This window comes from Lycorma delicatula, chromosome 2 (assembly GCF_047948215.1).
Source record: "Lycorma delicatula isolate Av1 chromosome 2, ASM4794821v1, whole genome shotgun sequence".
Classification (NCBI taxonomy): Eukaryota; Metazoa; Arthropoda; class Insecta; order Hemiptera; family Fulgoridae; genus Lycorma; species Lycorma delicatula.
This window is the reverse complement of record NC_134456.1, coordinates 76,888,738-76,912,256: the sequence shown is the minus strand read 5'-3', so window position 1 is coordinate 76,912,256 and position 23,519 is coordinate 76,888,738. Positions and strand designations below refer to the sequence as shown.

General features: G+C 31.8%; 2 protein-coding genes across 4 annotated transcripts in view; one reads left to right on the top strand and one right to left on the bottom strand.

Moving 5' to 3' along the window:
- LOC142318912 (uncharacterized) overlaps positions 1-6,180 on the bottom strand; it is a 33,736-nt gene extending 27,556 nt beyond the window's left edge. Inside the window, exon 1 of the mRNA XM_075355576.1 lies at positions 5,994-6,180. Coding sequence (XP_075211691.1) covers positions 5,994-6,014 — 21 coding nt within the window. The 5' untranslated portion in view covers positions 6,015-6,180. The remainder of the gene's footprint in view (positions 1-5,993) is intronic.
- The window catches only part of tim (timeless), a 170,669-nt gene that overhangs the window by 8,469 nt on the left and 138,681 nt on the right, over positions 1-23,519 (top strand). Inside the window, exon 1 of one of the 3 annotated variants that reach the window (XM_075355574.1) lies at positions 8,854-8,999. The exons of the other annotated variants lie outside the window; for them this stretch is intronic. The gene's annotated coding sequence lies outside the window, so the exon portion shown is untranslated. Of the gene's footprint in view, positions 1-8,853; positions 9,000-23,519 lie in introns of those variants that run through there. 3 annotated transcript variants of the gene reach the window in all.

Sequence of the window (23,519 nt, the reverse complement as noted above, 5' to 3'; positions counted from 1 at the left end):
GGTATGTGATCGGGGTATATTCAATGTAAGTTTTATTTTTCCACCGATCCATTTTACGCATTAATGTAAATATTGCATGTATTAATGTTTTCCTCTCTTAAAAACCAATCGTATCCTTGTTTTGTTGTACTTTCATTCCGTTTTTTTTTGTCTTTCCCTCCTGCTGTCTCATTTTCACCGTTCCGTAATTTTTCCGGATGTGAATTAGAATATAAAACGTAAAGTTTTATCCGTAAGAAAAATTTAAATTACCTGCTAGAAATTTGAAATAAACTTTAATGAAAAGAGTATTAGATTTTGTAAACCCCCAAAAAAAAAAAATTCTTCACATTTAATTTTTTCACCAGCTATTTTTTCTTGTTTGAATTTCCTGAGAAAAATATATCCTTAATAAAATACCGTGTGTTTCAAAATGAATATCGGGATTTTAAAGCTACGTAATAGTTTCACGCACATTAATTAATTTTACACAAAATAAAAGAGAAACTCAAACAGTTTTAGCTGTGTGCAAGCTCATAAACTGTTTCCTGTATCTTCCGTTTGAAAGCGCTATTAGAAAAGATGGTGACTCCCCGATAGAAAGCGTTCTGTGGTTTGCAGTTTGCAAAGTGTAAACCTATAATTTCCGTTCAATGTAATCCGTTGTGATTCCCCGAGTGACAATAACATTCGTAGATGGTATAAACAGTTTGAAACCACCAGCTGTATTTGTACAGGGAAGAGTACAGGACGACTTGGAGTGTTTCCGAAGACAATGTTGAACGAGTTAGAGAATCTTTTGTGCGTAATCAGAAATCTGTTAGGAAGGCTAGCCGCGAATTAGAGACTCCAGTGACGTCTGTGTGGAGGGTTTTAAGGAAACACTTACAATTGCTTCCGTATCGTTTACAGCTGTTACAACCTCTAAAGCCTACAGATTATACTTTGTTTTCTAGCTTCACAAATGAAACGATGTACCGCGACGATGAAAACTTTCACATGAAACATCGCTGTGTGAACGAGACTCACCAAAACTGAATGTTTTTTATGCCGTATCCCGACGGTAAGTTTACGGCCCGTTCTTTTTTGCGAAAGCAAGTGTGTCTGGAATGAACTATCTTGTTATGCTACAACTATGACTCTTTCCCCGACTGCATCACGAACTGCAGAATTTTATTCGGCGACTAAATGGGGTGCCCTTCCTCACTGGCATAACGTTGTACGTGATCGGTTGAATGAAGTTCTTCCTGACCGCTGGATCGGTCGCCGGGGACCAGATGGTAGGGCTTGTTTGCCGTGGCCTTCACGTGTGCCGGATCTGATTCCGTGCGATATTTTTTTCTTTGAGGGTTTATAAAGGATCAAGTTTATGTGCCACCGTTATCAGCTGACTTAACCTACTTGAGACACAGGATTAAGCAGCTGTCTCATCAGTTACTCCGGACTTGCTGATTAAAGTACGAGATGAACTCTTCTTTCGGCTAAATGTTTGCCGTGTGACGATCGGTGCCCACATTGAACACTTATAGGAAAACTAATTGAATTGCTCTTTCATTTCACGTAAAATTTATCTATGTAAGTAAACGTTAATAAATATTGCATAACTTTAAAACCGCGATATTCAATTTGAAACGCACGATATTTTAAATTTTATAATAGGACATACTTTTAGATTTAGATTTTATTTAAACCTTTTATCTACACTCTGCTTGAAAGTGTGTTTTATTTACTACAATCTATATCTTCCCCCGTTTAGTCGAGGAATAGTTGTAGGTGTACCGCGCTTCAACTTACTTAATTATCTAATAAAAAAAATTTCCTAGCACGGAAAGGGGACATATGATTTAGAGAATGATTTTAATATATCGTATACGATAAAGTTATTTAATATTTTAATTAAAGAAAAGTAAGATCAATTAAAGGATTGCATCTGTATCAGGAAGAGACTATTGAAAGAAAGGATGCGTGTACCCAGTGATCTTTATAGAAAAAGGAGAAAAGCAAGGTGCTTCTAAGAAGTTTTGTTGGAAGATGGAGATAGAATTGAGTTAGGTTCTCGAGAAATGTCAGATTTGCGTGTAAAATATGAAGGTTAAAGAAAGGGATAATTTAAAATAGAAAAAGAAATTGGTTGTGATTTATTAATTAATAAGAGCCAATTACGTAAAGCAGTGATAGAATGTCGATAAAAGATAAAAAGAAGAATATATATATATTTTTTTGTTATACAGAATTTTAATTACGTCATAAAGAATTGATACTACTTAGTGATCTAGTAAGTAAGCCGAGTTGTCTCTATGGTATATACCAGCGGTGGGGAACCTTTTAACCGTTTGAGGCCACATTTAAATTAGGCAGTAATAGAGTCCGCGTAAGTTGATGTACATATAAATGCGACTTTTGTGAAATTACTTTAGTTTTATCGATTTATTGCATTATGTAGAAATAATACAAAAAACCCATTAATTAATTTATTTATTATTTAACATAAAAAGTTGTAATATTAAATATTTTTGTATTCACATAAGGTTAATAATTTGTTATAACATTAATCTTTAATTATTTTTTTTAATAAAAGACTACATATTTAAACAACGCTTCAAATAAAAATAATAAAGTAGAAGAATCCAGGACATTCATCGAATATTTTATTTTCACATTTCTACTCATTCAAAATTTTTGCTAGCTCCGGGAAGTGTTCTGCAGATATATCTGAGCGAGAGAGCAATGTTTTGAAAAATGTTAATTTTTTCGAAACGCTTGGGCCTTTTGTCACATTTCTTATATGTGCTTCGTTTTACCTTGCGGGAAAATATTTAAATTGTTTTGTTTTGCCATGATATCAGACAAAAATGTAATGTTTCTGCAAAATGCTTCATCTGATAGATCACGTAGTTTTCCTTGTTCTCGATATAAGTTTAAAATTTGTCGTCGTAAAGTTAAAACTTTTATCAAAACCTGTCCTGTTGATAGCCAGCGAACATCGCAGTAGTACGGTAGATCAACGCTGTACGTTTCTTCTTCTAAAGTTAGCATCTGCCGAAATTCAGGATGACCCATTGAATTTACGCGAACATAGTTGACAATCGCAATAGTTCTATCCAGAGCGTCTTGCAAAATGGTGGATTTTGCTGATGCGAAATGCAAAGAAATGTTATCAATTTTTTCAAGTTTAAGTTTTCCTGTTTTAATAAAACAACGAATCCTTCTTTACTACCTGTCATGGAAGGTGCGCCATCGGTGACACTGACATAAATTACTGACATTTAATTGTAATCGATGACATACTTCTCTGAAGTTTTCGAAAATGTCAACTCCGCGAATTCTTCCATTTAGTGTACCCAGCGCAAGAAGTTCTTCGTAACACTGAAAATCTTTAGTTACAGCACAAATAAAACATAAAACTTGCGCCTAGGCAGTTTTACTAGTGCTTTCATCTAAAGCTACTGAAAAAAAAAAACATCTTCATTTTGTATAATTGTACGAAGTTTCTCTGTACATTTTGAGCTAATTCGTGCTGTCGATCTGTTATAGTTTTTCTTGAGAGGCGATTGTTTGTATTTGTCAACTTTTTCTGGATTTTCGCCTGTTGATAACGCTTTTCATTTTTCAATCTTTGAAGTGCAACTTGTCACGATTCACCTTCTAAATTGAAATATTTATGTTCTTTACGAGTCAAATAGTGTTCATTTGCATTCGCTTTTTCAAAGTAGTTAAAACTGTATTGCACAATAAATGCACCATTTTTTCTTTCACAGAAGTAAAGATAACTACCACTCTACATTAAACGTTCTGTTTTCTTCATTTAATTTTCTTCTCTTGCAATTTGACATGATGGAGGAAAAACGAATATCAAATAATATCTTTAATAAAGCGTATAATTGCTAGAAATAAAATAAAACCGTGTTCTAGTAAAACAATAGCAACTAGATTTTCACAATGGCCGGTAGCAATACGAGACGAGATTGTTACAAGCACGCACAGATAACTACAGATCGCCAACTCCATAACATACAGGGGAACGCTGAGGGGTGCAGGGCAGAGGGGGAAAAGTAGGTACTTATACTTCAGGCATGTACAGATTCGTTCATGCTTAGGCCGCTAGATGGCAGCGGTAGTCTTATTCTGCATCTTTGTGAAAAAGAAACCGGTATTGAAGTTCACACTTGAAAACAGAAGGATCATCTCAAGATCGGCGATAAAATACCTTGATCTTTGGGTGGATGTAAGATTGGTTGAGGTTTGGAACCCAGACCATAGAGGCTGCAAGTAAGGCAAGGACTATGAGGCTGATAACTGATCTCCTTCCTAATTGCGGAGGAGGTTGCTGGCCGAGACAGCATACTCTACGATGCTATATGGGATCGACATATGGGCCAGTGTAATTGGATATGCCAATTGCTTAGGCAAATTAGAGGCATTGCATAGAAGAAGCTGTTTAAGGATGATATCCGCACATCGCAGTCTCCAAAGAAGCGGCCGAAGCCCAGGCGGGGTTTATGCATACAGATTTGATAATCGTGCAAAAGAAAAGACTTCGAGAACAGGGATCTTTGCTGCCTGCGGATAAAATGTGATTAACGGCTGAGATCACAGAAGAGTTAATGGTAATCTGGCAAGAGCGTTGGTTGGGACAGAGGAACTAAGGAACGATGGACGTACTGCTTAATCAGAGGAATCAGGAGCTGGTGTAGGAGAACCCATGGCCTGTTGGGATACAGTTTAACGCAGTTCCTGATAGGCCATGGAGGATACAGATCGTATTTGTCCAGATTCTGTCGAGAGTTTTCGGATCTATGTCCTGAATGTACAGAGGAGGACATGTATATTTTTTTTGCCGGAGGGTGCCGGGCAGGACAGACTTACCGCTGAGCGCCTAGGGGGTTTCCTGAACATCTGGAGGTCGCCTTGCTGCGATGAGGCCGCGGGCACCCCCCCCAAAGCCCGATGGTGTGTGCTCTCTGCGTCTTCGGAGCAACGATATCGGCTGTATATGGTATTTTGTGTATCTTGCTGGTTGTGAGGAGTGTGAGAGTGATTTTTGTTTGTGATTGCTCTGGGTTTCCTTTACTTTTCTTGTATGTTTTTCCTTTCTGATAGAGGTGTGTCTGTGTGATGTTTTTGGTTGTTGCTTGTTTCCTCGGGTGTGTTCATTGTATGGGTTTTCACGTACGTTAGTGGTGTCTGATTGTGTGTGTGGGCGTTATACCCTCCTCCAGAAGTAATACCATATCAGAGAGATTCCAGGAGGGGTGGTTAGCCATGGGTGAAGGTTTAGTCGGTAGTGCGCAGGCATACATACGCACCTAATACCATCTTGCGGAACCTGTTAGCGAGTCCAACAATGCCTAAATGCCCGTAAATGGGGTTCGTCCACCTCTTAAAAAAAAAAGATTATTTCATATGTAACAAATTTCAAAACACTTTAAATACATTTTTCTAATTCTCAGCCCATAAAGGACGGAAAATTAGAGAAAGTGTATTTAAAGGCGACGAAATTTGTCAGAATATGAAATAAACCTGCTGATTTACAATATGTACGTAATATAGCAGGAAAAACAATTACAAAATATTACTTTTTTTTATTATTAAAGACATATCAAAATTTTATAAAAATACATAATTTAAAACCAGAAAAACAAAAATTATAACAACTAACTTATTTATTTTTATTTAACTTAACTAATTACTTTTTTCCTGTTTAGCCTCCCAGAATTACCGTCAGGTATTACTTCATAGGATGAATAAGGATGATATATATGAGTGTAAGTGAAGTGTAGTCTTATACAGTTTAACCACACATTTCTGAAACGTGTGGTTAATTGAAACCCAACCACCAAAGAGCACTGGTATCCACGATCTAGTATTCAAATCCGTATAAAAGTAACTGCCTTTACTAGGACTTGAACGTTGGAACTCTCGACTTCGAAATCAGTTGATTTGCGAAGACGCTTTCACCACTAGACCAACCCGGTGGGTTAACTTAACTTATTATTACAAAAATCATAACATACTTTTTCCGCACTGCCCTTCATCCCTCACCGTTCCCCTGTATGTTGACCTGTAGAGTTGACCAGGCCTGCAAACATGTTACAAGATAGACGAATGACAAGCAAGGCTTTCTATGAGTTGCTAAGACCAATGCACGAGATGTCGCTACGTGCTTTTATTATACGTGAAAATAGTAGTGTTACCGTTTTGCACTAAGTGGCGTTCTAACATTTGAAATATACAGTTGGCTATTACCACCAGTTGTCACCGAAACTTACATTCATACCGTTCTTTATTTAATTCTATTAATTTTCAAATTGTTGTAATTTGTATAATTATTAAAAGAGCTAGATTTGATGAAGGCAGCACAGAAATTCACGGAAGCCGCTGCGGCCTCAAGGCCGCAAGTTCCCCATCTAGGGTATATGCTGTGCATCACGTTGCATAGCTGTAGTTTTAATGAATAATTTAGCTTTCTCTTTCAGATGATTTATATATATATATATATATATATATATATATATATATAATGCTTACATCATTTTTAATTACGAAAATCTTTGCAAAACGTGATTTTAATCGGATTTCTGTTTCTTTTATTTATTAAAAAAAGAAAGATGAATCCGTATTTGAACTGTAAAATTAATTATCTCTGAATAACTTTTAGAAAACATTCACGCGAGCTTAACGCGTGACTCTTTGAATTATAATGATATTATATATGATTATTATAATGATATTGCATTATATAGAATTATTATTGCATTTTCTTTCTGAAAAATAGGCTTCATCTTAGTCGTCATTTTCCTCTTAGAGATAAGAGTTTGACTAGTTTAAGAATAATATCGATTAATAATAGTTCAATGAATTTTTTTCGATGTTATTATTATTTAGATATATAATAATCTATTTATTTTATTATTTATTACATTTATTATTTTTTCGATGCTTTTTTTTGTATTTGTTGTCTGATACATCTTTTATATTACGACCATAATTTTTTTGTCCTACATTTAATTTTAATTGTAGTAATACTGTACTGGGATAAACATTGTGCATTAGACTTGAAATCAATTAATGAGAAATATTGTACGCTATATTTATTAGGTCGTAGCTTAATTTCTTCATTCCTGCTATTAAGACTTCCTCACGTGTTATCCAACTCGAAAGTTTAACAGATTGAGATTTCTCACCACTTATAGGCCGCTTTTCTTTAATTCGGTTTTATCATACCGATGCTGTTAATGTTTGGGATATGTAATGTTCAGATTTACATGTTTTTTATCCGATATCTGCCTACTTATTTTGCTGTCATAATTAGTATCTAACCCCGTAACTGTTCAATTAATAAGCGCACTAAAACCTGTTCTCAAAAGTTAACATATATTATTTTTCTGAAATTCAGGATTCCTTATGCAAATACGTGGTATTCTTTCTTGGAAAAGCATAGAAGTGGTTTCTACATTTAATACTAATGGAAAATCTTAGTTATTACGGTACCGAAGGAGCGGTTTGTTGCTGGTTATACTTTACCGACCGTGAACAAACGGTTGAAATCTCATTTCTTTGCCGTAAAATATCTGATGTGAACACCACATGACTTCCTTGTACGCCTATTAAATTACACGTAAAAATTTTTTGCTGCACTTCATTTAAACTTATTAGTATATATTTTATTTAACATTTTAGTTAAGTTTTTATTTTGTCTTTGTTTTTAGTATTTTAGTTTAAGTTTTAATTTTGTTTTTAAAATTCTACCTTACATTTTTATTTTGTTGTCTTATTTGAGTTTATATTTTTTTTTTATGTTTCATATTTTTCTTTTCCGGGCGATGATAACACGAAAATGTTTTTTGCCAAAAAAAAAGAAAAAAATTAAACTTATTTCATTTGAAAGTGAGATAGGATCCTCCGATCCTCCAATTTTTTAATAAAGTGGACAGTTACTGTCTTCGGAATAGGTTTTGTGTATAGTGTACAATGTATTTTAGGGTTAAGCGTAAAAAATACGTCAAAAAGAATATCATATGTTTATCAAAATGATTGTTAATGTGTATCTTAAAATTATAGGTTTGTGAAGAAGATTCTGCTTTTTTGTCTTTTTTTTTAAAGTCTTTAGTTTTGTATTAATTTTACGGCTCAAACTCGTTTTTGAAACTTTAACTAACACTACTCACCACCGACTGTGAAAAAAGAACTTATACGATCGGAATGTATTACGTAGATAATAATAAAATTAAAAAAAAAGATTAGAATGTAAATCAGAAAGAAAAAAAGAACTAGAAAAATATTACATTTCACGTGTTTATCAGGAAGATAACCGCATTAATCTGTCAGTAAAACGCTGATCTGGTCACGTTGAATATAGCCTTTTAAAAGCTTTGATGTAGTCCTTGAATGCTGTGCGTGAATGGTGAACCGATGCATACTAACCACAATGAATTCGTTCTAACAACGAATAACTTCTGCACAGGCAACTTCATAACCAGCTGACGTAATAAACAATTCCTACACAAGTATTACGTAATTGTTTTTGATCGATAAGACTATTCATACGTTCCGTTTGTCTTTTTTTATGACGCGATAATATTTTTTAAATACGAAAGTACTTAATATTATTTAAAATGATGTTATTATGTAACGTTTCGAAGCCGCTGCTAAAACCAAGTGATTTGTGGAGCCAAACCAAAAATATCGACATGTTTCACCAGATCAATTATTTGATATCCTTGAAGCGTTTAACTGTTGTAGTAAAGCTTGAATAAGTTTTGTATTCATTATCGGTTAATTTAAGCGGTACAAATATGTATTATACGCAGAGAAGCGCTGCAATAGACAAACGATGACAGCTTTCTCCTTATTCATGTTATCAGTTCTTAATCGCACAACTACGTTGACTGTAGTGTTTAATATATTTTAGCAATTACTGTGGTTTTTTGCCTACTTTTGAAAAAAAAACGCGGTATTACTTTCGGTTATCTGGTGGGGTGGGGAGCGGAGGTGAAAGTGAATTTTCTTTACATTTTGAGGTAGGAGTACCAAAGTAATATATTTAATTATTTACAGTTTTGCGATTCGAAAATCTCCAAAACCACTGAATCGATTTCATTGACATTTAGATATGCTGCAGTAGCGTATCTGAAGTTGTGCATGTGAAAAATTTATGGAGATTGGTCGAGTCGTTATTAAGTTACACTTAATTTAAAGTCGAAAACATTTTTTGGTCGAATAAAAATGAAATTCGCATCGATAAACCTTTTTTATTATACGTAATCGGATTTAAAAACCCTAATTTTATTCTTATTTAATCTAATATCTGAATTTGTGTATGTTTCCGTAATCTATTTTGAGGCAAGATATTGCACCTTAAAATAATTTTTGTTAATCTTATAAATTAAGTTTCCACTTACCAACAATTTAAAAAGTGTAAATCGTAGTACTTTCGGAGCTGTTACTCCATCTTCAGGGATGTTAATTTAAATTCAAATCGATAATCGTTTTTAAAATTAAACTGTTATGTTCATAATAATCGGTCGTCAAGACTAAAATTAATTCTTATGTCTTATTGACGTACGAATAAGAGTAACGTCATGTTTGTAAGATGTCGCGACTATTATATGTTTGGTACGAATTAATTTTATTCTTGACGACCGACCGACTATTATGAACATAACAGTTTAATTTAAAAACGATTATTGATGTGAATTTAAATTAACATCTTTTAGAAAATTCCTAAAGATGAAGTAACAGCTCCAAAAGTAGTAGAATTTACACTTTTTTAAATTGTTGGTAAGTGGAAACTTAATTTATACAATTGTATTAATACCAACGGTGTCAAACGCTTAGTAAATTAAATTTTTATTAAACTGATATTTTAGCGATATATTAACTGATATTTTTAGAATAATGGTAACCCATTATTCTTAATTACAATATAATGAGAATACTTAAAGACGCAAACTGTTTACAAATTAGTTCAATTTTGTGTTATGAAAGGTTGAAATTGCCCTAGTCGGTATATTTGTAATATCAAATACAAAACTGTAGGTGGAAATATTTAATTCCGTAGAAATAGTGAACTTAAATAAACCGATTTTGAATACCAATTTATTGATTAGCAACCTAATTAATGTATGTTAGTTATATATTAGAAAAAAGGCGGGCATATACAACAAACAAACAAACCCACGCGGGGGCCTACGGCCCGCCGCAAAAATGTTACACGGTTTATGTTTCATTACATGATTTTGTTAAATGTTATTGCCAATTGTAACTACTAAATAACGTTCATGAATTTAGCGTAGTAACAACAACAAAAACGTTTACAACGAAAGCTTCAGAATCCTGAACATTGTTGTTTCTTGAGTTGTGATTTTTTAACACAGCTCAAACGCAAATATAATTTTAGATAAATCGTTCGTATCAAGAAGTATATAAATCGTTCGAACGAATGAATCGTTCGTGCGCTGTGCGCAGCCTCCTGTCGCACCACTATTGGTCCACTCTTCACCAATTGCAGCTAAAATAAAAACGCGAACACATATAACAAACAAACAAACCCACGCACCATCCTTTTTTATGGAGAGTGATTATAATACTATCTATTAAAGCAACCGAATTCATTTTCATCATTTCATATTAAATATCCATCCGTTATCCGTGTTTTATAAATATCTAAAATACTTTTTTTCTTCGTGTATTTATCTTGGAGTCTTATTGAATAGGAGAGCTGAAAAACAGGGGAGAGTCTTATAGGATTGTAGCTTGAGAGTGTCAACATTTTCAATTTACTGAAGATTTTGGTGAAAAAGCAAAAAAATTAAACCGATTTAAATGTGATCATGAAAAAAATAATAAATCTGTATTAAAAGAGTTAACTTTTAAAGTTTTTCTTTAAATTTATTTTTTTTGTAGTCAATACAAAATTATTAAAATACTAACTTATATACACGACGTTGCCTGGCTTTTTTTTTTTTTTTTTTACAAAAACTGTTACTGACTTTCCATAACAATCATAAATATATCCTTTTGCATTCGTTCTTGTTGAATTTAACCTTTCAAATCTAATCTGTTTTTTACTCTACAGTAGTATGGTTTGAATGAAAACACGAGGGGTTTGAAGAGACAATGTGTATTTTAAACTTTCAAACGATATACAGTACAGTAACTGATGTGACTATGCAAGTATACTAACGTAACCTACAAATATGTACAATTTAATTTAATCTAATTAATTAACACAACCGAGTTCAAGACTGTGACGAGTTAGGCTAATATGATGCTTTCCTTTAAACTACATTTTTGTCTTTCCTTTTTGATCCAAAGTGCAACATTGTTCAAAAATATTCTAGAATATTACCCAAACTTTCAGAATTTTAACCTTTCATAATGTTTTAAGGTTCTCACCCTTCACCAGTCCTGCCTTCCCAACCCCGGTTGCGGTAGTGATGTCTAACAGCCGTTGTATTTTTTCTCAATTACTAATAGTCTTCCCAAGTTTGGTTGGAATCGGTCCTGCGGTTTAGCAGAAGACATAGTACAAACATATTCTCACCCACGTACTACATACAATGACTTTTATTTATATTAAGATGCCTTTTGATGTGCACAAACTTAAAAAATCTATATTTTAAATGGTTCTTGAAGAAGCATTATTAGTTTTGGTTCCTTAAGGAATGTGGAATTATGTGTTATTACCCTAAGTTTTTCAATTAAATTTCTTGATTTTTATCTTGTAAATATTTTTAATATCAACGTGACATCAGGTTATCATTCCGCTTCAATAATCCGATACTAAGCAATAATGTGAAAATCTTAATATCGTTTATTTAGACAGCTTAAAATTATGTTAAGTTATCCGAAGAATTCTTTCAACGACGTGAATCGTTAAAATAGAATCCTTTGGAAGTGTAAGATTATATCGTTATGTTTAAGAGTAGAACGAGTCGAATTGAGAAACTTCTACATCTTTGAAGTCTGTTTAAAAACAAGATGTATTATTTGATTCAAGAATTGGAAGCGGTTAAAGCATTTAATAGAAATTTTATCGAATTAAAAAAAAAACATAAATTTAACAAAACTAATGTACGAATTGGATTACGTACTGAATTTTACAGCGAAAGTCCATTTATTATTAGAATGACATTATAACATTAAATTATTATAAATGATTAAATGAATCGCGGGTAGGTTTAAAATTATCATTACAAAACGGTTGATTCCTTACTCATTGTCATGCAATAATATTAAATTTATCTTGACTGAGGAACATAATGAAAATAACAGTTAATTTAAGTAGTCTTCTCTCGAAAGAAAGCTAAGCGCATTACTTAATTCGTTTTATTTTGGAAAGTATGGGCAGTCGTCTTTAAAAATTATATTTTTCCAAATAATAATAAAATAACGTATGAGTTATCTTAATTAAATCCAGGTCTGCTTGCAGAACCCACCGGGTTGGTCTAGTGGTTAACGCGTCTTCCCAAATCAGCTGATTTGGAAGTAGAGAGTTCCAGCGTTCAAGTCCTAGTAAAGCCAGTTATTTTTACACGGATTTGAATACTAGATCGTGAATACCGGTGTTCTTTGGTGGTTGGGTTTCAATTAACCACACATCTCAGGAATGGTCGAACTGAGAATGTACAAGACTACACTTCATTTACACTCATACATATATCATCCTCATTCATCCTCTGAAGAATTATCTATCCGGTAGTTACCGGAGGCTAAACAGGAAAAAGAAGAAAAAAAGGCCGATGATGATGGTTAGTTAGGATTCAGTTAGGGTTCGATCCTTGGCGATTCCGTAGGCGAATGTTCTCCACGATTTCCGATTATGTACGACTTCTATAAGCCACTCTATTGTCCTGCTGGAGTCGCTTTTGCTGGTATCAAGCCAGCGTGTCCATGGTCATCCAGTTTTTCTTTTTCCGCTGACCGTACTTAGCGTAATCGAAGTTTCTAAGCGATTAGCGCGCATGACGTGGCCAACGTATGTCGGTTTAAGTCTTGTGATTTTAGCTTCGAGTGAAATTTCTGGTTTTATACGGTCGAAGACTTGTTTGTGGTTCTGGCGGTCAGGGTGATTCTCTACAGTCTTCGCCAGCACCACAACTCGAACGCATCGATTTTTCGCCGTTTTGATTTCCTGAGAGTCCAACTCTCAAAACCGTAATTGGAAAAACTATGGCCTGCTCGAGTCTAAGCATCGCGGTTCTTCCGAGTGCGATACAGCATTTTATTTCAGTGCCGATTCTGCATCGCGGTTGATATTGGAATCAAGGAAAATGAAATCTTGGGCGCATTCAGTTTCGTCGCCATTGATTTTTATCTTGACATTACCAAGATTAGTTTAGTAGAATTTATAAACACATTTAACAGTTTATTATAAACACAGTTTAACATTTTGTGTGTTATAAACACATACTACAGTTTATCCTTTGATTTTTAACTCTGTTTTTCGTATTGACAAACAAAAAACCGTCGTCGAGGAAGCGTTAGCCAACTCTATTCAGTCAAAAAAGAAATTTAGAAGAATTAAAATTTCTGACGTTTAAGATTGCACTCGTGCACAAAAATTATCTATACAAAATCAAACTCAACGATTTTTCAAAGTATAATTTATTATCGGTAAACCGATCCAAATGTCGTACGTACTGTAATTTTAAAAATATAAAATTCCCTTTCTCGCCGTTTATTTATGAAAACGTAATCTTATTTGTGAATACGGTGTTCCGAAAAAATTAATCTTTTAATTCTCGGTACAGAGACTAACGTTACAGAAAAAACGTTGTATTGTGTACCGGTCTACAATGTATTTCTCTTTATGAAGAAGCTTTTAATAATTATAGAAAACTGTAGAAAATTATTCCAAGCTGGAAAAGATTTTGTCAAAGAATATCAATGAATTCTTTTAAAAATTAACATCATTTTTTCGTGTATCTTGATAGGGGTAGCAGCTCGTCACGAGGGTTCAAATCATAAAACTGCAAAAAACCTGTAAATATATTTGTGTAAAAATACTTTTTGAAATAATAATTTTAACGACAACGTAAAAACACGGTAAAATTAAAAATATGTTTTATATATATATATTTGTAAAATTGTTACTATTATAAACATGTATAAAAAAATAATATTTTCATTGTGATGGTAACACATCAACACATGTCACCTGTTCAAGAGCATTGCTTAAAATTGCTATATATGAGTTACACTGGAATAAATAAATAACATACGTTGACTTGTAACGTTTTCGTCGCAAACTCCGACAGAAATCTATGTATATACGATTGTGTCCGTAAACCTTTTTCAGTCGGTAGATTTGAGGTAATTATTTATTTATTTAATTAGTTATAAAAATTAATCATTTATTATTTACCTTTTTATCGTTTTTCTTTGTTCGTAGTGCATCAACTTAGGTTAACGATTCATAAGCATTTTTGTTTTCCTTTAGCGATAATTAAACTAAAAATCTAAGATAAAACGTAGTTAGAAAAAATAAAATCGATTTAAAAAATCTGATGTGGACACCACATGACTGCCTAGTACGCCTATTAAATTACATGTACACATTTTTTTTTAAATGTGTATATTACACATGAAAATGAAAAGTACATAAAATTTTATTTCATTAATAACTACTGATATTTGTTTTTTTTTATTGTTATTATCGAATTGCTATTTACTGTAAAAACGTTTTTGAATCGCAGTTTAATAGTTATTAAGAAATCAATATATTTAAATTAAAAAAAAAATGTTAAAAAAGTAGGAGATGAAGTCGGATTTGAACCGATGTGCCTTGTAATATCTAAATATTTCATTAATTGAAGTTTTATTTGGCTATAACTCTGGAACCAATGAAAATAAGTACCACCATATATCGCTGGAAAAAAAACTCTCAATGAGGGCTTATTACTGTAATTAAGAAAAACTCAAAAATCCATTTTTTTTATTTTGGGCTCTTTTGAACACTTTTGGCTCAGTCGATTGCAATCAAAAGGAAAAGTGCACAAATACATGTTACAACAGTCGTAAATCCAAAATTTTAACATCCTACGGCTAATCGTTTTTGAGTTATGCGAGATACGTACGAACTTACGTACAGACGTCACGCCGAAACTATTCAAAATGGATTCGGGGATGGTTAAAATGGATATTTCCGTTGAAATCTGAAAACCGAAATTTATCACGATCACAATACTTCCTTTACTTCGTACAAGGATGTAAAAACTGCTCTAATGTAAAAAAAAAAAAACTTTTTAATTCTTCTGTAAATTTATATTTTGAATTTGCTGCGCCAAATTAAAGGTTAGCTAGTTAGTATATATTTCTTATTTGTTACACGGTTCCTCTTCTGAAAGACAAAATTTAAACAGAATCGAAAAGTATTGCTATTTATTTTTTTTTTAAAGTTTATTATACAAATATAAATTAAAATATGCTTTCATTTTAGTATATTGCGATAATTTTGTAATGGTCGAAGACCATGGTCGTCTCATATTCACTTTTTTCTTACAAACTTTAAACTTATTTTTTTTTTATGTAAAGTTTTTCTTTTTAATGATGCAAAAAAAGCAAAAGTAATTTTACAATTGTTAAAAAACACTTCTTTGAAATAGTATAATTTGAAAATTAATCAATATAATGAAATTAAAAGTTTAGTAATTTATTAGCTGTTATGTAACGCTATTTTGTATAACTTTTGCAGTTAAATTGTTGTTAAAAAAAGTCCAATAAATTATTATATTTAGTATTTTTCTTTAATAAATTAATAAATACTGATAATTAATGATTGTGGGAATGACAGAATGTTAATACTATTAACATTCTGAATTTTATTTGATGTACCAAAAGCATCGATGGAATGCTCCCGTCAATAATAAACTTCATCCGGTTAAGGACAGTGTGACACTGGAGTTCTTCATCTAGCAATAACCATCGTGAGGAGGTTATTTGCCGTTGGCGAATAAGGCTCACTAGGCTCGCACACTGACGCATGTGGGCAGGCTGATGCATCTGCTTGAATCCGCTGCGACTGCCAACTGACGGTACACCACATAATTGTGGACTTTACTTTCTTTTTTCCGTTTAGCCTCCGGTAATTGGTTTTTAGATAATACTTCAGAGGATAATATGTATGAGTGTAAATGAAGTGTACTCTTGTACAGTCTCAGTTCGACTATTCCTGAGATGTGTGGTTAATTGAAACCCAACCACCAAAGAACACCGGTATCCACGATCTAGTATTCAAATCCGTGTAAAAATAACTGACTATACTAGGATTTGAACGCTGGAACTCTCTACTTCCAAGTCAGCTGATTTGGGAAGATGCGTTCACCACTAGAGCAATCCGGTGGGTTACATAATTGTAGACTGTGTCCTGTTGTGCGGCACTGCGTCGGTAATTTAAATTTGGGCCTAACATCAGAAATATTTTAGGTAACGATGTGACTATGTTATTATCGATTGTCTTGCGATTTCTTAACGCCGTACATCTGTTTTCAAAAATTTGATTATTTATATAATCTTTGTCATCAGTTTATGCCATTTGGCGTATGCCAGATATGATTTGTTATTTTAAGTTAAATTTTAACTATTGAATTTAATTGTGATTTTAATTCGCTTTTAGCATATAACACGGGCATTCTCCATCTATTGTGTGTTTTTTATTACTTTTGTGTAATTTTTAGGTTAATCTTTTAAATTTAATTTTTTATTTTATAAATATCGTGTTCGGATGCTAATGATGACTCTTCGTTTTGCGCCCGTGAAATAAAACAAACTTATTTTCCCTTTAGCGACCGATTTGACAGAGGAAGGATTTAGGCTAGTGCCTACGGAACCCCAAAAAAAAGCATGAAGTAATTTTTATATACAAGCAGAGTGGTCCGTAAAGTACTATTTAATTATTTTTTTTTAAATTTAATCTTTTAAAGAATTTTTTTTTTTAAACAGATAACAATTCATTATGTTGTATTTACGTCACAAAATTAATTTACTGGTTAGTAAAAGAGAATGGTTTTAATATAAAAAAAATATAAATAAAATTGAAAATAATTTATTCACGAAATGTATAAGGTTAAACATCATACGAGTATTTTAACAATACTCGTAATCACGTGTAAAACTCACGTGTATAGACTGATAAATGGTTCGAATTTTATTGGCGCTTTCTGATTCTACTTACTTTCGCTGAAGTCATTTTAGTTTTTGTATCGATTTGTTTTACTTGAAAATTGAGGTTAGCAAATTTTAATGCTTAATTTTAACATCAACGTAACATATTTTCTATTTAAATAAAGTTTTTCAAAAGCGATAAACGTTTTCAAGTAGTTTTAAACAGATTAACATAACTAGAACTGGAGTATTAATTTGTTTTATTTGTTTTTAGAATTATTAGTAAAAATAAAGAAAAACAAAAGAAAACTTAAGTAGAACTCCTTAATTTTGTAACGAGTATATATTTTTTTGTATTATTAAAACAGCAAGCGTTAATAATTATGTGTGTAATTGAATAATTTTTCTTGAACTTTTTTCGTATATTATTTGCCTTTAATATCTTTTAGTATATTTTTTTTATTCTTTTTTTTAAATTCCTTTTATAGGACCATGGATAAGTTTGAAATTACGATTTTTTTTTTTAATGTTTATTTCCTTTCTTCCAATATTTTTTCATTCTATGTGCGTCTGCTTTGTTTCTTCCTTCACTTTATTTTAATTTTCAATTTTATGTTTTCTCTTTATTTTAAAGGGTCCTTTATTCCTTTTATCATATCCCTATAATCGTTCCTAATTTGTAGATCTTCATTTTTTATATCTTATGTTTCCATGTCTTTCGTAATTTCTTTAAACCACCTTATCGTTTTCTGTTTTTCAAAATACTTCCCTAATTTCTTCGTTAAACTATTTTTATTCGGTCTTTTAATATGACCGTAAAACATTAACCTTATCTTCTTGAATGATGTTTATATTCTTTCTGTTTTCTTATATAGATCTGTATTGCTTCTTAATTTATAATTTCCATGTGCTATAATCGATCCTACGTAGAATCTTCCTCAAGATTTTTATTTTTCTTTATTGTCAATCATCTTCATTATCAACTTCTTTCAATGCGGTAAACGTTTATAACGTATAATGCTTCTTGTTTAATCACGTTTTAAACCGGCTGATTTATCTTGGCGCTGATGGATAATGTTTTCTTATTGTATGTATTTTGGCACATGTGTTAAGCGTTTTCTATCTTTCTTACTCTTTCCTTTAGAGATGTGTTAGGTTTTCGTAGTATTTTTTTCTTTTTTTTTAAGGTCCGACTACAATACGAAGATCTTAGTTTCGAGGAAATTTTATTTTTTCCTAAACCCATCCATTTGCACTTACGATGTAATTTTTCGGGGTAATTAAGTGAAATCTGAAACTTTCATTTCTGAATCTTCAGAAATCATCGTTGAGAAGTATGCTGGATTTACATTATAGGATCTGTTCCACCATTAGTTCGCTTGAAAATTTTAACAATCCTTGTTCATTTCAATAAATTAATGTTGAAAGCTTTTTAATTTATTTATTTAATAATTTCTAATTTATTTAAAAACTAATAAATCCTTATTTATATAACAGTTTAATTTGTGGAGAAAGGTTAGCTTCTTTGGTAATCTTCCGTAAGGCTCTAGATTCTAATCCCTGTTAAGTTAGGCATTTCCCATACGCTGAAAATATTCCGTATCGTATTCCTATTCGTGTATAGACTTAAGCTTGTGTATTGAATTAATTTTGTAACAAACAAAGATATATCTAGGCAGCACAATTTCACACGAATTTATTCAAGAACAGCTGCTATTCGGTTGTGTACGATTACATAAGCCAATGATTTTACACTTAAACATTTTTCTTCCGAGGAATGTTCGTGAGCATAAGAAACAAAAAAGTGTTTAAAAGTTAAAAACGCAGATTACCTAAAATAAGTAACAACCTACAGAATTCAATTTTTTTTTTATTTTGGACATTTTTGGACATTTTAGTTCAGTAAATTGCAATCAAAAGGGAAGGTGCACAACTAGATGTTACAACAGTCCTAAATCCAAAATTTTAACATCCTACGGCTAATCTTTTTGAGTTATGCGAGATACATACGTACGTACTTACAGGCGTCACATCGAAACTAGTCAAAATGGATCACAGGGATGGTCAAAATTTCCGTTGAAATCTGAAAACGGAAATTTTTCGCAATCACAATACTTCCTTTACTTCGTACAAGGAAGTAAAAAGGATGGTGCGTGGGCTTGTTGTATGTGTTCACGTTTTCATTTTGAGATTTTGAGTTCTTCGCTCAAAAAACAAAACTTTGTGTAATATAAATTAAACTGTTTTTAACAAAACGATACTGATATCAAAAAAGGTAAGATAAAAAAAAGTTTATGTTAAATATATATAATAGACAATAGACATAATAGATAATAAACAATATTTTAGCGTTCCATATAATAAGCAAAAAAAAGAAAAAATTGTTACAAAACTCTTATCGGCCCGATTTCATTTATATGTATTACATATCATATATACAGAAATACAATTCTTATGATTATTCGTTGTTTAATACCTAATATGTGTTTAATACATTGTTTATTGCCTATTATTGTATATCTAATGTCTATTACATATATATATTTTAAGAAAATTCTAAATTAGTAACAGATTTTGATAATAGAAATGTAGTGGCTTACCTATTTTGATATCAGTATCGATTTGTTAAAAACAGTTTTATTTATATTACAGAAATTTTTGTTTTTGACCGGAAGAAATGATCTGCGAGACTCTTACCGTACGGTTTACAGTTTCTTTGTAATTTTTTTGGATTATATTTTCTGCAAAGTACACTATGATTTCTATGTTGAATACTGCTTATCTTTCTTACCTTTATTCTTTTGTTGTACGTTGACGCTTTTCAGAATAAATCTATTGTCAAAACTTATTGTACGTTTTGACAGTGGTGTTATTCCGAGACGCGTCAACATACAACAAAAGAATGAAGCTAAGAAAGGTAAACAGTACCCGGTATAGTTTTATGAACAACTTAAACGTATAAATAAATGCATAATTTTTAACTTTTTTATTTCAACATATTTATTATTTGTTCTTTATGTTTACAATCTGGCCTTGATCTTTAAAGCGTTCTATTTCTATTTAACATAATTGGGTAAACGTGAAATTCAGAACGGTAAAGATTAATACATGATTTTCTCATATCGTCTGGCGGTGTTCCAACATTTACCGTAGATGAATTCACAGATAACTGTTTTGTTACGTTGTTCATCGTGCACATTTTGTCGAATCGCAATGAAATTTTAAAGTAGCTCGCACAATTGGCGGCGTTATTATCGAGGTTACAGTACCCAAATTGACTTGACTTAAAATTATTGAAAGCTGTTTGACCGTTGTCAGAATATTTAGAGTACATGTATTTTAGTACAATATTTTGTATGGATGAGGCTCTTTACACATCCACCTGCATTGCTTTCACTATATAAATTGTATATGCATATATAAAATGTAATATTATTTTAAATATAATTATTTTTTGGGACAGCTATCTTGCATCCAACATCTTACAATGAAGTAATGTATATTGTTTTTTTGTTTTGGATGGAGTAAGTGCTTTTATTATTTTCCTTTTAACAGCATTTTAATTAAATTCTATTGAGGTATTATATTTTTTGTATCAAAGGGATAATAAACTTTCTGATTAATAACCTTACTTCAATACAAGAAAAAATGTTATTTTTTCTTGTACTGAAGAACGGCAAAAAAGATCATTTTTCCCTAGTGTAAGCAGTTTTAAGTAATTAGCTTCTTAAGGTGTATCTAAAGTAAATGTATTAAAAGGCAGTGCGTCGAATAAACGTCAGTTTTAAGAATATGATAATTTAGATTTTATTTTAACAAGTATTTCTCGTTATATTTTGAATCGATTTATTTAGTTATTCTTAGTTAGACGTTCTAATGGCTTCCTATCTACGTCAGTATCATAAGCCTTTTATGTAAACTTTAATTTCCGTAACTGTTCTGTGTTATTGGTGGTAAGCGATAAAGAAAACTTTTCCTTTTTTATTATTACTTTTCTCTACTTCGATAGACGTCGTATGTAATGCATTTTTTCTCAAAAGATTGCTGCGAGGCGTGTAATAAATCGCTTGAGGTGGAAGAGACAGTAATCTGATTTGCTTTTGCTGCTAACAGTAACGTTTACAGTATAGCCAGTTCCTATGATAGAGTGAAAATGTTACTTGAAAAGCTGAATATCTTCATACGAGTCGGCTTTGTGTATCGGTTTGTTTGGCTCAGTATTGAAGGCATCTTGAACAACTTCATTTTTAATTTTTGTTTGAAAATTCGACATCGGATATTTGTTACCTTATAAATAGATGAAGATTTCAAACGATTAACCGGTTTTTGTATTGATTTAGAAGTCGCGAAGAAACACGTTTGGAAAAAAACTTGTTGTTTATTAGTAAAAATAAGAAAGTTCTACAGTAACTATAAACTTACTCCTAGGATCTACTGTAGAGCCGTTCGGTTAACTTTCGTTATTTGCTTGATGCGTGAAGGCAAAACATTAGAAATAACTGCAATTATTAGGTTATAATTTCTACTCACGAATTGGTATGGCACGCCTAAAATTAAGAATTACCAGGAAAGAAGTAGAATATATCATTTATTACGATAGTTGAAATATCTTTTACTTAAGTGATCGATTCTAAAAGTACTTGAATTTATATTAACACGAAATTCTTAAACCAAAAATAAATACATCTCTCGTTTATTTAGTTCTAAAGATTATTACACCCACACTATACGTACTGAAGGATAGAAAAAGAATGTGATTTTTAATAAAACGACAGTAAGCGTGTACTAAAAATAACCCCTCAAACAGAGGGGTTAAACCTACAAAAAAACACTTCTTTTGTAGGTTTATTGGTAGGTTTTTTGTAGGTCTATACCAAACCAACTACTTCGTAATTCGAAAGTTGTCTGTAACAATCGATTGCCTTTTTTCTTATAAACAAAATATAAATAAAATTATAATAAATAAATATAAAGTAATAGAATATAATAAATATTCTTTATTATATGACTGTTCCGTTTTTTTTTTGTTTTGGCTGCGAAGGTCACAATAATTAACGTTTTTTTATCTATGGCTAATTATTTTTTTAATTTAAAATATTAGAAAAGCTTTTCGACTAAAATTCTTAACATTTAAATGTTTTAAAGTTTCACATTTTCTAAACTTGATCTGTATGTTAAAAATTATTATCGAGCCAAATAGGAAAGTAATAAAAGATTGATGTCGTTTAACACTTTATTGAGGCGACCTGTATCATGCTCTTAACTGAATTAGTCCTATATATTTCTCCGGTTATTATTTTTTATTTATTTTTAGAAAAAGGAAGCCTCGGTTGAAATTCAGAAAACTATCTGCTTTAAAATTTTTCCTATCTAATTTTTGTCCTGTACGGGCATGTTACGAAATTTTAGCCATAAAAGGATTGGAGGCGGTATTCGAAATTAAAAAAAGAAAATGTACTCGTCAAATAAAAGATGTTTAAAGGTATATTTTCTTTATTCTTTGTCCCTGGATATTTTTTTAATCCTTCCTGAGTAAATGAAGAACAGCAAACGTACAAGAGGAGCTTGTAAGTTTGTTCACCTTTGTCAAACCACAGTTCCTCCCCTTTGGAATTTCAAAAATTAAAAACTTAAATTTGAAATCTGCGTAGAATTTAAATGAATTTTATTTGTTTAATTTTTTTCTTAAAAATCTTCTTCCGATTAAATTCGTCAACGACCGATTATTACAGAACACTCTAAAGTTGTTGCAATTTTATTTTTTTAATTTTGGCTTTTACGTATTTATTTTTTATAATATGAATTTTGGCGAGTCATACGAAAAATATTTTTCTTAAAAAGCGTGCTGGAATTTAGATATTGCAAATCGTCAAAAACTAGATTTTAACAAAGGTTTTATTAACTTCGCCTTGGAAGTTACCTCAGTCGTTCTTCTGTGTTGCGCGAATCTATTAAAAATCGTGTATCAAGATAATCGTATTTGATTTAAATTTATATGAAAGGCAAACACATCATGAATTAAAGATTATTCTAAGCTCTTTGTAGGCAAAATTTATATTTTATAAACGCTCACATAGATTTGGTTTCGTATGACGCAAAACTGTACGTCATATAGAATCTGTAGTACGGTTAACATAAGAAAACACATCAGCGACTGAGCTGTTGTAATTAAAGGGCTTCCCGTGGGAACTGCGTATGAGACTAGAATGTTGAGAGGATGCTCGCACTTTGTACGAGGCAATACCAATCATCACCGTCAACCGGTAACAAACGAGGTGCCCCTTGGGTGCTGTTTTGGGAGGTGTAATGGGGCGCTCTTTTAATATTTCTTCAAACAATCATCCGATTTTCAAAATTCAAACGGATTGCTTATAGTAGGTTGAAGATTAACTTCTGCACATCAGAATGTAACAGATCACGGTTATTGGAGAATG